The 14,111-nt window shown below is 35.7% G+C and overlaps 2 protein-coding genes across 2 annotated transcripts in view; both read right to left on the bottom strand.

Moving 5' to 3' along the window:
* The window catches only part of LOC117926630 (40S ribosomal protein S10-1), a 42,217-nt gene extending 42,021 nt beyond the window's left edge, over positions 1–196 (bottom strand). Inside the window, exon 1 of the mRNA XM_034845811.1 lies at positions 133–196. Coding sequence (XP_034701702.1) covers positions 133–135 — 3 coding nt within the window. The 5' untranslated portion in view covers positions 136–196. The remainder of the gene's footprint in view (positions 1–132) is intronic.
* Positions 197–8,670: 8,474 nt separating this feature from the next.
* On the bottom strand, positions 8,671–10,681 carry LOC117906834 (transcription factor MYB61). Its single transcript, XM_034820068.1, has 3 exons — positions 10,491–10,681; positions 10,233–10,362; positions 8,671–9,653 (listed from the first exon to the last, which is right to left on the bottom strand). Exons 1-3 carry the CDS (start codon positions 10,621–10,623, stop codon positions 9,002–9,004), a joined length of 915 nt encoding a protein of 304 aa, XP_034675959.1. The 5' UTR covers positions 10,624–10,681; the 3' UTR covers positions 8,671–9,001.
* Between the last annotated feature and the right edge of the window lie 3,430 nt (positions 10,682–14,111).

The following is a 14,111-nucleotide window of genomic DNA, read 5'->3' as shown; positions in this document are numbered from 1 at the left end:
AAAAAAAAAATCCAATTAGCTTTCTTTCCCTTTTCCTTCGTTTTCTCAGTAACCAAACGGGCATTGTAAAAAAAAAAAAAAGTGAAAAAAAAAAAAAAAGAAAAAGAAAAACTCCGCTGGAGAAGGACGGACCATGGTGGTGATGAGAATGCAGCGACGGCGTTAGAGGGCGGCTAAACCTCTGGTGAAATCTCTCACGCTCTATCGCTTGTTGCAGAAACCCTAAAATTGTATAACGCCGTACTTTATAGACGGCCTCTGGATAGCTTGCGGGTTGGGCTTTGATTGGACCTAAAATTGGGCCTATCTAGGTTATTATAGTCCGTGAAGTTTCTTAAGATCAGTGTAAATGTTTTTTTAATTTGTTTTACAAAAATATTTAATATTAAAAAATTGAAAAGTTTTTACACAACTTAAAAAAAGATTTCTTTTGATGTTGAGCTTGAAGGAAAACGACCTCATCGGCTTCTTCAAATTACAAATAAATTCTATTTAAAAATATGGAGATACTTTTCATTTCAGAGTTTTATTCCAACACTCCTTAAAAATTGTGTTTCACCTTCACAAATTGCTTTTAATATTTGAGAAGTTATCTTAAATATGTTTTTAAGGTATTTTTGAAAACAGATAAAAAGATGAACAAATTTTAATGAAAATCAATTCTAAAAAGTTTTGCCCCATGTCAAATTGAAAATATTGATTACTAGTACTCACTAATTTTATTTTATTTTTTGTAAAAAATTTAAATCCTTCTTGTGTTCCAATAATGAATAGTTGATTATATTTTATTTAGAATTTGATCCATATTGAGTTAGTTAACCAAAAATGCAATTTTTAAGGAATTAGCCACAGAAATAATTAATACAATCACATGTTCATTAAAGACAAGATAGAGACCGAATGAGAGAGGAAAAGAAAGTTATGAAAAAATAAATTGATATAGATATTCTAAAATTTTTAACTTACTTTGCTAGGACAATGAATCTTCCTTTTAAGTTAGTAATTTTATTCCTTTTACTCTTTGGTTTATAAAACTTTTTAGATATTGATTTATATAATAAGTTTGAATTATGATAGATTAAGTGTATATTTTTATTGAATTAAAAATACTTAAATTAATATTTTGAAAATGATGCTTGAGCGATAGAAGCAGTGCTCAAGCGCTTGAGGCACTCGAGTGCTCGTATAGAATTTGTCAGATTATGATAAAATATTTTTATGGATAATTACGAAAATTGTTTTTGAAAAAATTTGAGATATCGATCCCTTAGTGTCTAAAGGCCTATATAAAACCTATTATAACTCTTTTAAGGGACACTTATCGAGATAAGTAATCAAACTTATACTATTTCCAATCAAGGATTGAAATATCGGTTTTTATGAATATATCGGTGCTTCGATTTTATGGATATATCGAAAATATCGGTGGATATTTTTTCACAAATATCGGTGAAGTGAAAATTATTTAAAATTAATAGGAATGCTTGAAAAAAATTCAAAAAATGATAAAATAAGTAAGAATACACATTTCAAAGTTCTTGTGAGTGTAATTGATATATATATAATTAAGAAAAAAAAATATCGTAAACAGAGATATATTGGTAGATTCGATATTTGAATTTTAAAAATAATATATATGAATTTTGAAAGTGTATAAAGTTATAATTGAATTAAGAAATATTTGATTTTATTCAATAAAAATAATTTATACATAAATATAATACATATGAGACTGCAATAGTCCTTATACTAAGAAAGAGATCGATGTGATTTCATTATATTATTAGATGAAGGGAGTTCATCCGGTTGAAAACAGTATTTATTTTAAATTTTTTAAAATACTTTTATTAAAACATATTTATTATATTTTAAATGAAAAATTAAATTAATTTATATAAAATATATTATTTAAGATTTAATTTTTAAAATTTTATTAAAAATACGTGATAACAACTTTTTCTATTAATATTAATTTATTTAATAATCAAAATAAATGTTGATAATTAATAATTATTTATATAGAGAGTGGAAAATTGTTCTCATGATTTTTTTTCATTTTTTTATTTTTTTTATCTCCACTAAATCTAAAAATAAAAAAGGCACTGTAGACCCATGTGGGGCTTGTTTTGCTACAGCATATTTGGCCACGTGTCACTCTCGGGTTGGCTATTAGTGGAATCAAATAGTGGATTTGGAGGACAAATAGGAGAGCGACACTTGTAAAGATGAGGAAGATTCTAGAAGAAGGAGCATGCTTTCTGTTATGGAGGGGATGGCCAGCTGCAGGCACAAAAAAAGAAAAGAGCTCTCGAGGCTGGCCGTTGGAAGATTTTTTTGGGAGAAGAAGCAAAAGAAACAGAGGGGGACGAGCTTGGAGGGGGGAAGAAAAAAGACTAGAAAAAAAAAAAGAGGTTGCTGGAGAGAAAAAAGAGGGCAGAGGGTTTTCAGGAGGAGGAGGGAGGCTGATCACGGGCAAGAAGGGAACTCATGGATTCTTTTCTACAGGTTGGTTTTTCTCACGTTAAGGCTTTCCTTTTTGTTTGTGTTATCTGGATATTAATGAGTTTTTATCTCAGTGTTTAAATGCATTTGCTGGGAATTTTTGCTTATTTTTGTTGGGACTTTGAGTTTGCTTGCATTCACCCTCACCATCCCCACCATCTATCATATTCATTACCAAGAGCTTGATTCATCATTTTGCTCATTCTAATGACTTCCATACCTCATCATGCCTCTTCATACCCATTGTCATCCCCTATACCCATCAAACCATCCTACTAAGCTCATTTCTCACTCTAAACTTTCTTCATACCCATTAACCCATTTCATCTCTCATCCATCACACTTTCTCTCTCTACACCACACCACTCTCCTATTCTCTTTCAAGTGCCCTTCAAGTTCATTCTTCTCACCTTTGCATGGCCATGCACGGCCATGCATGACCACCTTCATACCCATTCCCTAGTCCATATGCATGGTCTCAACATGCATGACCACCTTCATACCCATCTCCATGCATGCCCATGTCACCTAGCTACTATACCCGTCATCACCTTTTCTCTCTCTACATTCTCCTATCCACTTGCATGGGAACCATGCATGCCACCACCCTTCTATGCCCACCTTACCCATTCTTTCTTACCACCTTTCTCTCTCTACACCACGTTCTTCATGCCCACTTCCTATCCACATGCATGAAACCATGCATGGAACCATGCATGCCACCACCCTTCTATGCCCACCTTACCCATTCTTTCTTACCACCTTTCTCTCTCTACACCACGTTCTTCATGCCCACTTCCTATCCACATGCATGAAACCATGCATGGAATCATGCATATCATCACCTTCTCATGCCCACCTTACCCATTCTTTCTTACCACTTTTCTCTCTCTACACCACGTTCTTCATGCCCACTTCCTATCCACATGCATGAAACCATGCATGGAATCATGCATATCATCACCCTCTCATGCCCACCTTACTCATTCTTTCTTACCACCTTTCTCTCTATACACCACGTTCTTCATGCCCACTTCCTATCCACATGCATGGAATCATGCATATCATCACCTATCATGCCCACCTTACCCATTCTTTCATTAACCTATCTCTCATTCCGCACCTCCATTCTTCATGCTTTCCGGGAACCATACCATCATACCCATATCAACACCCACTAACCCATTCTCTCATCATATTATTGATACTCTTTTCTCTTACTTATCACCTTTCTCATTTTCCTAACCTCCATCACCCGCTCCACTAGTCTCATACCCATTTTCTCTCACCACCGTGGCAACCTCCATCCACGCCACCCCACTTCCTTATCCTTTATCCTAGAGGGAAAGGTTTGGTAAATTTGTTCATTTTAATTTCTACAGTGGACGTTTTTTTTATTGTTTGTGGGTCTTGCATATTGGTTTTGAGCCCTTGGGCCTAGGTGCAATTGGGCATGGTTTGAGTTGACTATTATAAAGCAAGTTGTGTGCTGTGAGGCCCTTTGGGCCCGTTTAGGTTTGGGGTCATTATGCTAATGGATATGGGCTTGAGTTGAAGCCCAGGCCCATACGTGTTGATGGAAGGCCTCATGTTTTGTTCACCCACCTTAAGTTGGCCCATGCCCATTCCAAGCCCATGTCCACTTCAATTGATTTGTTCACCCATCTTAAGTTGGCCCATGCCCATTCCAAGCCCATGCCCACTTCAATTGATTTGTTCACCCACCTTAAGTTGGCCCATGCCCATTCCAAAGTCATACCCACCTCAAGTCAGCCCTTTTGTTTTCAATTTGCATGACTTATCTTCCTAAAAACATTAATTCCATTTTCTAAATTAAATTACAATTTTTGAAATTAAAATTCTTACATCAATTTATTTAATCGTCATTATCTTATTTATTTATTTATTTGTTCATTTTTAAAATTCAACCTTTAATGATCTCTCAAAATTCTGTTTTCTAAATTAAATTCCAATGTCCGAAATTTTAATTCTTACATCAATTTATTTAATCGTCATTATTTTATTTATTTATTTATTGGTTTATTTTTAAAATTCAACCTTCAAACAATTCCTCAAAATCCCGATTTCTAAATTTAAATTCCGATTTCCGAAATTTTTAATTCTCATATCGATTTATTTAATCATTATCATTTTATTTATTCGTTTATTTTTGAAACTCAATCTTTAAATAATTCTTCAGGATTCCAATTTTCGAAATTTAACTTCCAAAATTCTCATTCCTAAATTCAATTTCCAAATAATTTTCGAGACTCCAATTATCAAACAATCTTCGAGACTCCAATTTTCAAATAAATTTCAAAAATCCAGTTTTCACTCGAACAGTTTTTAATTCCGCTTTGGTTTTTAAATAATCTTCTTTTTTCTCTTAATTTTATATAAGCGTGAATGTCATTTTCATAATTTCAGAATAATGGAATTTGTGAGATTAATTCATGCAAGATCGATCGGGCTTTGGTGGGGGCCCCACATACGTATTTTATGATCGATTGGAGGATTGATTGATTTAATTGTCATGCATGATTGATTTTATTCTGCTCTATGACATGCTCGAAATTATTCTTTAATTGTGCACTAACCTCACTTCTTGATAGCGCTTTATGGATCACTGCCCAGGTATGCATCCACATCCGCTCGGATCATTTTCTGTATGCATGTTTAGATTCTCACATGTGCATGATCACTATGGGTATTCATTGATTCCCTCATCAATTGTCATGATTGCTTCATTTTATTAGTAGAGACTCGACTTTAGGGACTTAAAGGGGTGTTATGGTCTGTACCGTACCTTCCTGATAAGTAACCTGACCCCGAACCCGATCCGGTTTTTCACAGACCACCTTTCCAAAATAAGGAGTCACACTTAGGGTTTTTCTTTCTTATTTTGTTTACCCTTTAAAAATAAAACAAGAATAAGTGGCGACTCCAAGTCATTTTTTTAATCAAATAAAATCAATTTTTTTTTTTAAATAATAAAAATCGAGCTAGCCATCGAGTGGGAAACGCATGAGCACAAAATGCGGGGTCCACAGGCACCCACTTCTTTCTTGGGCATCAAGAACCCTTTTCTGAAGTTGTCCTCCAACGAGAGAATCCCTAAAAAAAGCCCTATTTTCCTCTGCTACTCTCAAATCTCAATCCTCGCAGGTACTAATCTAATCATGTTATTATTTTTTTTTTTGCAACCCCCGTTTGATTCCAAGAAAATCCATCCCCCATTAGATTTCCAGGAAAATTCATCCTCGTTTGATTTCCGAGAAAATCCATTCAAAACCCCAAAGAAAACCAAAAAATTGCTTTTCTTTTGCTCCTGTGTTTTCTGGATCTGTTTTAGGGGTCTCTTCGCTGTTGTGCCATTGGATTTAAATTTCACGAACCCTAAATCCATGATTTTTGAGCCAAGCTGAAAAACACAACTGCGCGGGCTGGACTGGTAGGAAATATCGGGAAATTTTCCGAAAAATCGGTAAAAATACCTCCGGTTGCTCCGCGCGTAAGATCCACTCGCGATTTTTCTCCGATTTATCGGTGCTTCACCGATATTTCACTGATATATCGGCGATTTTGCCGATTTTTTGGCAATATTTCCGTGGATCGATAATCGGTGGCCATTATCGTTTCGGTGACGACCGATATCCGATATTTCCCAATTTTTCAATCCCTGTTTCCAATCTTTCAAGAAGGATTCAAAACATTGAATCTAGGTTTGTTAGAATTTATGTATATCTTCAGCGAGGTTAAGGAATACTTACTAGAGTAATTAAAGATTGTTGCATCGTGGACATAGATTAAATTGTAAGTTTTGAAAAGTAAGTTCTTAGGATAAAGTAGTCAAGTAATTCTATATGACTTAATCTCAAATAGTAGATTTAAATTTGAGGTCTTAAATCTCATGGTTTTTTATCTTCATAATTAATATAAAGGTTTTAGACATAAAAAGTCTCGTGTCCCTTGATCATTTGATTATTTTGATTATACTGATTATGCCTAATTCTAATATATTTAATTTGGGTTAGAATATTATCTCCTAATTAATAATTTTTTAAAAAGTACACTCATTCACCTCCTTTGAGAATTACATATGTTTTTTCAATTTTCATTTTACATTTATCTTTATTTTAAATTAGAGCTTTAATGAACAAAGTTTGTATGAAATTATAAAACTAAATATAAGGGATGATGCTAGCTTATAACAAGGATTGGATTTACCATTGGAGGTCTTTTTCCACTTGAGATGATCCTGACCCATCTCTCTATATAATGTAATATTTAAAATTTAAAATTCTCAATTGTAGAGGCAAGGCCTGATGGGTCTACATACCACTACACCAGAGAAAGAGTCAAATATAAGAGAGCTTAGTGTTGGACATGGAAATCAAACTCAGACCACTAAAAATTCACCTATGATCAACTACCCTTTGGCATGATTCAATGACAGCTTCCAACCCTCTCCATGCAAAACTCAACTACTTTTAGCTGCAAAATTTTGGAGTCAATTTCTTCATGAGTAGTGAAGAATTTTGGTGTTTTAAGGGAGTCATTCATCTTTGAATATTGCTAATTAATTGAGTAATTCAGTTGGGCTTTGATTATGGGGAGCAACCATGGTCTCAGACTTCCTTGAGAGCTTCTTGACAAGAAGCCTGCATGTAACCAATAACTGATGCTCTAAGAATTCCAACAAGAAAACGAAAGAAATCAACAAATAAAGAAATAACCAAGACTCTTATTAGAAGCTGGTAATTGAAGATTTCATGATTCCATGAACATGTACCATCATACATATATTCTTCAGCTTGCAGTCTGATATATCAAGTTGCTTCAAATGAGGGGAAAGGTCACAGCTAGCACAACAGGGACACATGAGACGAAAACTTTCCCCAGCAAGCAAAATCACAGATTATATATATAGTTAAACCAAACCCTTAGAAAATTTGAAACTATTTAATGGGGGTTTCAGAACTTGGAGAAGAAAGAGGCACATCCTTCATTGTCAATTATGATGAGCAGCATATGATGAACTGGGGTTATGGCTTCCATGTGGACGACCAATAGGACAGTACAGCTAATGTATATGAGACTTAGGCGTCTCACTCATGGACTATTTTGCCTTCTTCGTCACCAACAATCTTTAGGATCCAAGTCATCAAAGTACAGGGTCCATTTTGAGGAAAAAGCCAGTTTATGCGGGGCGATTTTTCCGATCATATCACACTCACGATGCAGTAGTAGTACTACTGTACCCTTTCTAGCTACCTTAAATTTGAATGATATATGGTTAATGCTGGGCGACAAAGTTTTTTCTGTATATAGAACATCTGTATAGGGTTCAAAACAGTTATCATTTAATAGCATCACTAGGCAGTATTCACCAAGAATCATATATATTTATATTTTTGTTGTTGCTGTGATTTGGCTAACTGTATGTTGTAAAGTAAAAGTAATGATCAAACCTCTCAGAAATGACTGAAAATGTGATCATGCTTTAACTATAAGTAGCAAGATAATGGGATAGGAGATCAACAACCCAAGTTACCAAAGAGGACAATAATGTTCCTCTTTTTCCTTCTCCAAATAAGTGGCTACAATAATTTTGAACAGATCTGAAAATTTTCCACAGGAAATATCAATATCATCATCATCATCACTTTGGGCATATATGCATACAGTGCTGTTTTATTCAAGTTTGTAAGAACCTATCTGCAGCAAATAATTTACTCTTTGAATTGATTTTCAACAAAATGATCTTCATCATGGGTGAAAATTAACCTTGTGGCTAGCTGGAGAGTGTTCTGATCAGGCACTCCAGAAACATGGTTCATGATCTTACCATGCATGTATTTTCCATGAAGCCAGGAAAGGGTAATTCATGGAATAGGAAAGTGATGATCTTAAATATCATGGATGATGATTTTGTTTTCAGTTGAAAAGAAAATTGCAGTGGACAAAATCATTTGAGAAGGATTAAGCTCATCAGAGATCCATACTGCACTGCATGTAGTACAGCCAGCTAGCATTGCTGATGAAAGCCAAGATATTCAATGACATTTCCCAAGTTTGTGTTTCATTAATTCACTTGAATTTCCTCTATTTTTTCCCATATATAGCAGGCAAGTGAGAAGGCTTATCATTAAAAAAAAGGCTTGAAAAGTGAAAAAAAGCAAAACCATTACTATCAATCAACACCATGACAAACAGTGAAAGAGCAAATTATCTCATCATCTCCCTCCTTTTCAGGCTGTGAGCTTGCTCTTATTCTTTTTTCTCTTCTGTTTCCCAAAAAAAAAACCAAGAAAACATTGCATGAATGCTTATGTTGTATATCCTCACAATTTCATAATTACCTCACCAATAGTTAAAAGAAAAAAAAAGGGGGGGAAGACACTAGAAGAAACAAACTCTTTTCAGTAACCTCCACCATTTTAAGCCCTTTTCCTAGAGAAGTTGGGGATGAGATCAGTGTTCACCATCTTCCAATATCTTATAGAGATGTCGAGTAAGACGATAACACAGCTCCCATGTTGGATGAAGGTGGTGCAATCTCTTCTCCTCCAAGGTGTCCTTCAACTTGATCCCAGAATAGAAAGCTTGGGCACTGTTGGGATTCAACCCAGTCATTCAACTCCTGCCTCTGTAAGCACTCCAGTGCTATCTCTCCCTCCTCGTCGATGCTACAAGATTGCACCTGCATGGGCACCATGTTCTCTATGTTCTCTACCAATGGAGGCAAATAATTCGTATCCATGCCAACTGAATAAGATGCTGGAGGAGGTAGTGCTTCAACTTGATGCTGGTTCAGCTGCCATGTTTCTGAACTCAAGCCTGCCACTTCCTGGAAAAGCTCCGTTCGTCCATTGCCATCCCCGATCAAGTCTAGTGAACCAGTGTCGAACATAAATAGAGGAGCAGGAGAAGAAAATAGGGTTTCTTGAGCAGGCTGCTTCATCATCAAATCTTGATTCACCATGTCCAGTTGGCTCGAACCGTAGCCCAATTGGGAATGCTCAGTGTTTGTTATAGATGATGCTAGAGGTGCCGACGGCTTCCTTATCTTCTTTTTGATCCACGAATTCCAGTAATTCTTTATCTCATTGTCTGTTCTTCCAGGCAAGTGACTTGCAATATGAGCCCATCTACAATTCCCAAACAAATGTCAGTCCTTAAGAGGACTGAAACACCTCAAAGTTTGTGATAAGTTCATGAATACGGTGGGTTTGGAAGTAACTTCACGAATTAAAGAATGAATTATTGGTATAAAAATAAAGATATAATGATGTGGAAGTTTTGAATATACACTGTCTAGAGGACATGTAATTTCAGCTGAAAGCTTCCATGTCAACCTCCAAAATTGCCGCTTTAACTTCCACCCAATGCTGGTGATGCATGCTTTAAAAACATGTTTAATAGCACGGGGAATTCTGACTATTATTTAATACATAATCTAGAAACCAATACACAAGCTTAACCAACAAGGTTTTAAAATTTCATTTAGAAGGTAAACTCCAAGGTCGGTGATGATGACTCTCTAAAAAAAAATAATAGAAAATAAAAGAAAATTATTTCTTCTGCAAATGACATTGAAGTTGCTTCCAAACACACCCAGAAATGGAGGATGATCAACAAACACGGTTCTGAGACACTGCCCAGAACTGGTTATTTGGCTGCAATTGTAATTATAACATGAAGAGGATGTAGAGTGAGTTAGAATTAACCTATTGCCTACAACCCCATGAAGGTTGATAATCAGTTTCTCCTCCTCTGGGGTGAACCTTCCTCTTCTGATATCGGGTCTCAAGTAGTTGATCCACCTCAGGCGGCAGCTTTTGCCGCATCTTTGTAGCCCTTCGACCAGAAAGAAAAGAAAAGAAAAGAAAAGAAAAAACCATTTCAGTTTTCAGCTTATATTCAGATGTGTGGGATGTGTGGTTTGTGTAAGAGAATGGAGAGAGAGAGAGAGAGAGAGGTGAGACCAGCTTTCTCAGGGACTTCACTCCAACAACCATAGCCATAGGTGGTGATGTATCTGATGAGCTTTTCGTCTTCCTCAGGGGACCAAAGCCCCCTCTTTACCTTCTGTTGATTGCAGCAAGAATGGTGACCCATTTCTCTTTTTCCTAGCTATAGCTAGCTCTCCAAATCCTCTTAATTTGTTTTGCTGTGATTTGTGTGTATGGAAATTGAATGCCTAGCTCATGACGGAAGAACTAGTCCTTAAGTACAACTGCAAGCAGCCGACATTTGCACCGGATGGGCTCCACAGTTGGGATCCACCGCTCCCATCTAACCCTAAAACGACATTTCATCAGCTTTATTCTTAACTCTCTCATCTCTACGTACACTTGTATTACGTAACCCTTAACCAACTTCACGTACCCCCACCCCAACCATGCCATGGCTTCTTCCTCCAGTGTCCGGCCACGTCATACTGTCGGCCGGTCATGCACCAAGCCACACCTCTCCCTCTGCAACTACATTCATTGGTTTTCTTCTAATTAATTTTGTTTTAATTATTGTCTTCAGTACACAAATCCCAGTTTGGTGATTGTCCATGAATGAATCAGAATATGAAAATGTAAAAGTTTTGTAAAATATACTATTAAGATTGATCAATTAGTCTACTGGCATGGTTTCGTATGAGCTATTTATGAGAGAAATTTAAAGCTTTTCAGAGAGAGATTTCAAGAGAACAGATCTACAATGCCAAAGTTTTTAACAGAAGGGATGATGGTAGCCATAGTTTAGGGGACATCTGGAGACCACACGAAAACGAAGTTTCTTAATTTTGTGTTTTTTACCCGAACACTGCCATATATATATATATATTTATATATCATTTCAGCAATATTCTGAGACGTGACTCATGATCATTTTTATTTTATTTTCTGGAATTATTGTTTTGGTAATTATTGATGACGGTTGCATCACGTAACTCCTGAATTCAAACCAATGCAAATCAGATATTGACTCATATATATATATATATATATAATATATATCTATATATCTATTCCTGTTGTTTCCAAAATAGACATTGGTTACTGAGGATGACAAGCATGTGGTTTTGATCTTTCTGCAAGGTTAATCAATTAATTTACACAGTGAGTTATACACTTAATTGCAATCCGTTTACTTGATTATTTATGTTGCTTAATTGACAAGAAATAATGCTTATTGTCCAGGAAAATATCTATATTTATCACAGTTAATGACACCCAATCCAATTGGCTGTTGATCCACAACATCTCCTTGATGAGACAATAGATATCAACTTTAGGCCTCAGTTAGGGTTTAACATATATATCTTAGAACTTAATCTTAGATTGTTTCGTTATCTCTGGACCTTTTCAGATTTTCTTAGATTCAGTTGTTCATATATATATATATATATACACACCCAAGTGACTTTCTGGGATCAATGTACAAATCAATGTCAAGTGGATCGGAATTCTCTAGTTCCCCGTTAGGTTATATTTTCTTTTAATTATTTCTTGCTCAACTGTATCATGATAACTAAACTTTTCACATATTAGCTGTCTATATACTTTATAACTTAATTCATAACCTAATTTTTTGTTCATATCAACCATTACCGATCCTCATTAACTGAGACTTATTAATCAGAGCTCCCAATCCAGTCAGATGTCGGTGCACCAATTTAAAGCCAAATCATCATGGATCATCTGATGTATGGACCCCAATGCATTCCCACATAGCTGGAAATGGCCATGAGGTGAACATATCAGTGTGCAGAAATGGTATGAGGCCCCAAAGGAAATCATTCCCTCATAAATTCCCCTTTTGTTTGCTGGGCCTCATCAAGAATTTTCTATGTTTTCCAGAATGGAAAGTAGTTTTCTGTGCTTTTTTCTGGAGCCATGATGTCATAAGCAACAGAAGTGATTTAAAAAAGTAATACTCTAATCTTCTCTCTAATGATGATTGCCTAAGCATATTTAAAGAAAAGTGCATGATTAACTTGTGGTTAACGAAAGGTTAGTTAGAATACAAAATTAAGTATTCATTTTGTATAGGTCACAGTGTTTTGCTTTTTTTAGATGATGTTTACATACGTAGAATTGAATGATGTGTGGATATAGAGAGATGTTGAAAGTGAAAATGAGGGGTCTGTTGCTTGATGCAAATCATCCACCACATTGATGTGAAGATGAAGTGACTTTTGCTTGGATGGATCGCAAGCTAACTTCAAAAGTAATATACAAATCATTTGAAAAAATGACCCAGGAGGAATTGAAAAGGAGAATGATTATACTTAGCTTTAAGGAGGAGCAATGGAGTGGCTAAGAGGGCCTACCATGGGGGTTTTTAAGTAGTGTTAGTGAAATAAAATATTGAGACTTTGCCTTTAAAAGCATGGTTGGTTAAGTTATTAAGTCATGGATGAAATGTCTCTACCATTAGTCCATCTCTACTTTAAATGTGCTTCTCATGCTTCACATACTGTCTTCTTTATTATTGTAAATTTTTTTTTTTTTTTTTTGGACATCTCTTGTGGGATGCTGACTTTGGTCACTCAAGCATAAGGGTTCCCACCATATATGGCTTCTCTCATCTGATGGACCCTTTTCCTTCATTAGAAAGCTCTCTCCCCCACCGCGGCCCCTCATATTGACTCTTTTTCCTTTCTCTTATATACGCACCCTTTTCCTTCATTAGAAGTCTCTTCCCCCATTAATTCTCCTTTTCCTTTCTTTTGGACCCTTTTCCATCATTAGAAGTCTGTTCCCTTTATCTCTCACTCACTCACACACAGAGTCCTTCCCTGAAAGAGAAAAAGATGATCAAAACATTCCTAGAAATGACAAGGCGCGAGAAGACAAATCAGAAACTTTCCTGGTGTATAAAATTCTCTGATTGAAAATCGCAGCAGAGTATTTCTTGAAAGAAATTAATGTCACGACAGTAATGGCGCTTTCATAAAAGACAAATCTTTTTTCTTTCAAAGGCATGCGTGTGACCTAACAAAAGAAAAGAAAATATATAACTCTTTGTCAAATTAAGTATGATTCTTTAACCAATGGTTCAACAGGAAGGATGAATTTGTTATAAAACTAAAACCTTGTTTTTAGCGCGATTTTGAAGGAGGCAATGAAAATCATAACCCTGCCAGCTGTTCAAACTCATGCATGAATCCTCAGATATTGCATCGATGCACAACCCCATTGAAGAATTCCTTGCCATATATAACAATCATTACCCATCTTCTTTCTGAACTTGTACGCTTTGGTTCTTCTTTTATATAACACAAATGGTCCAGTACCACTATTAGCCTAAAATCATAACATTCGCTTTCAAACTCGAAAACCCTAGATGGTTTTGCCAACATAGTTCAATATATTATTACTATTTGTTGCACTAGCAGGTGAGATGCGCCTTTTCTACTGTTCTTCTTTCCCAATATAAAAATTTTCTCGACTGAAAGCAGACAAGAATCGTAGAAAGGCTAACAGACCAGTGTTTTGTCTTCACGAAATAAACAATTCTAGGAAGGTTGTGAAGTATAGTGCATATGGGGCATCCCGGTAGGTGAAATCCCAGTAGTATTGAACTGGAAACTTTGGCCTAATATGCTA

This window comes from Vitis riparia, chromosome 2 (genome assembly GCF_004353265.1).
Source record: "Vitis riparia cultivar Riparia Gloire de Montpellier isolate 1030 chromosome 2, EGFV_Vit.rip_1.0, whole genome shotgun sequence".
In the NCBI taxonomy this organism is placed as follows: domain Eukaryota; kingdom Viridiplantae; phylum Streptophyta; class Magnoliopsida; order Vitales; family Vitaceae; genus Vitis; species Vitis riparia.
The sequence above is the reverse complement of the archived record's forward strand: the minus strand, read 5'-3'. Positions and strand labels throughout refer to the sequence as shown.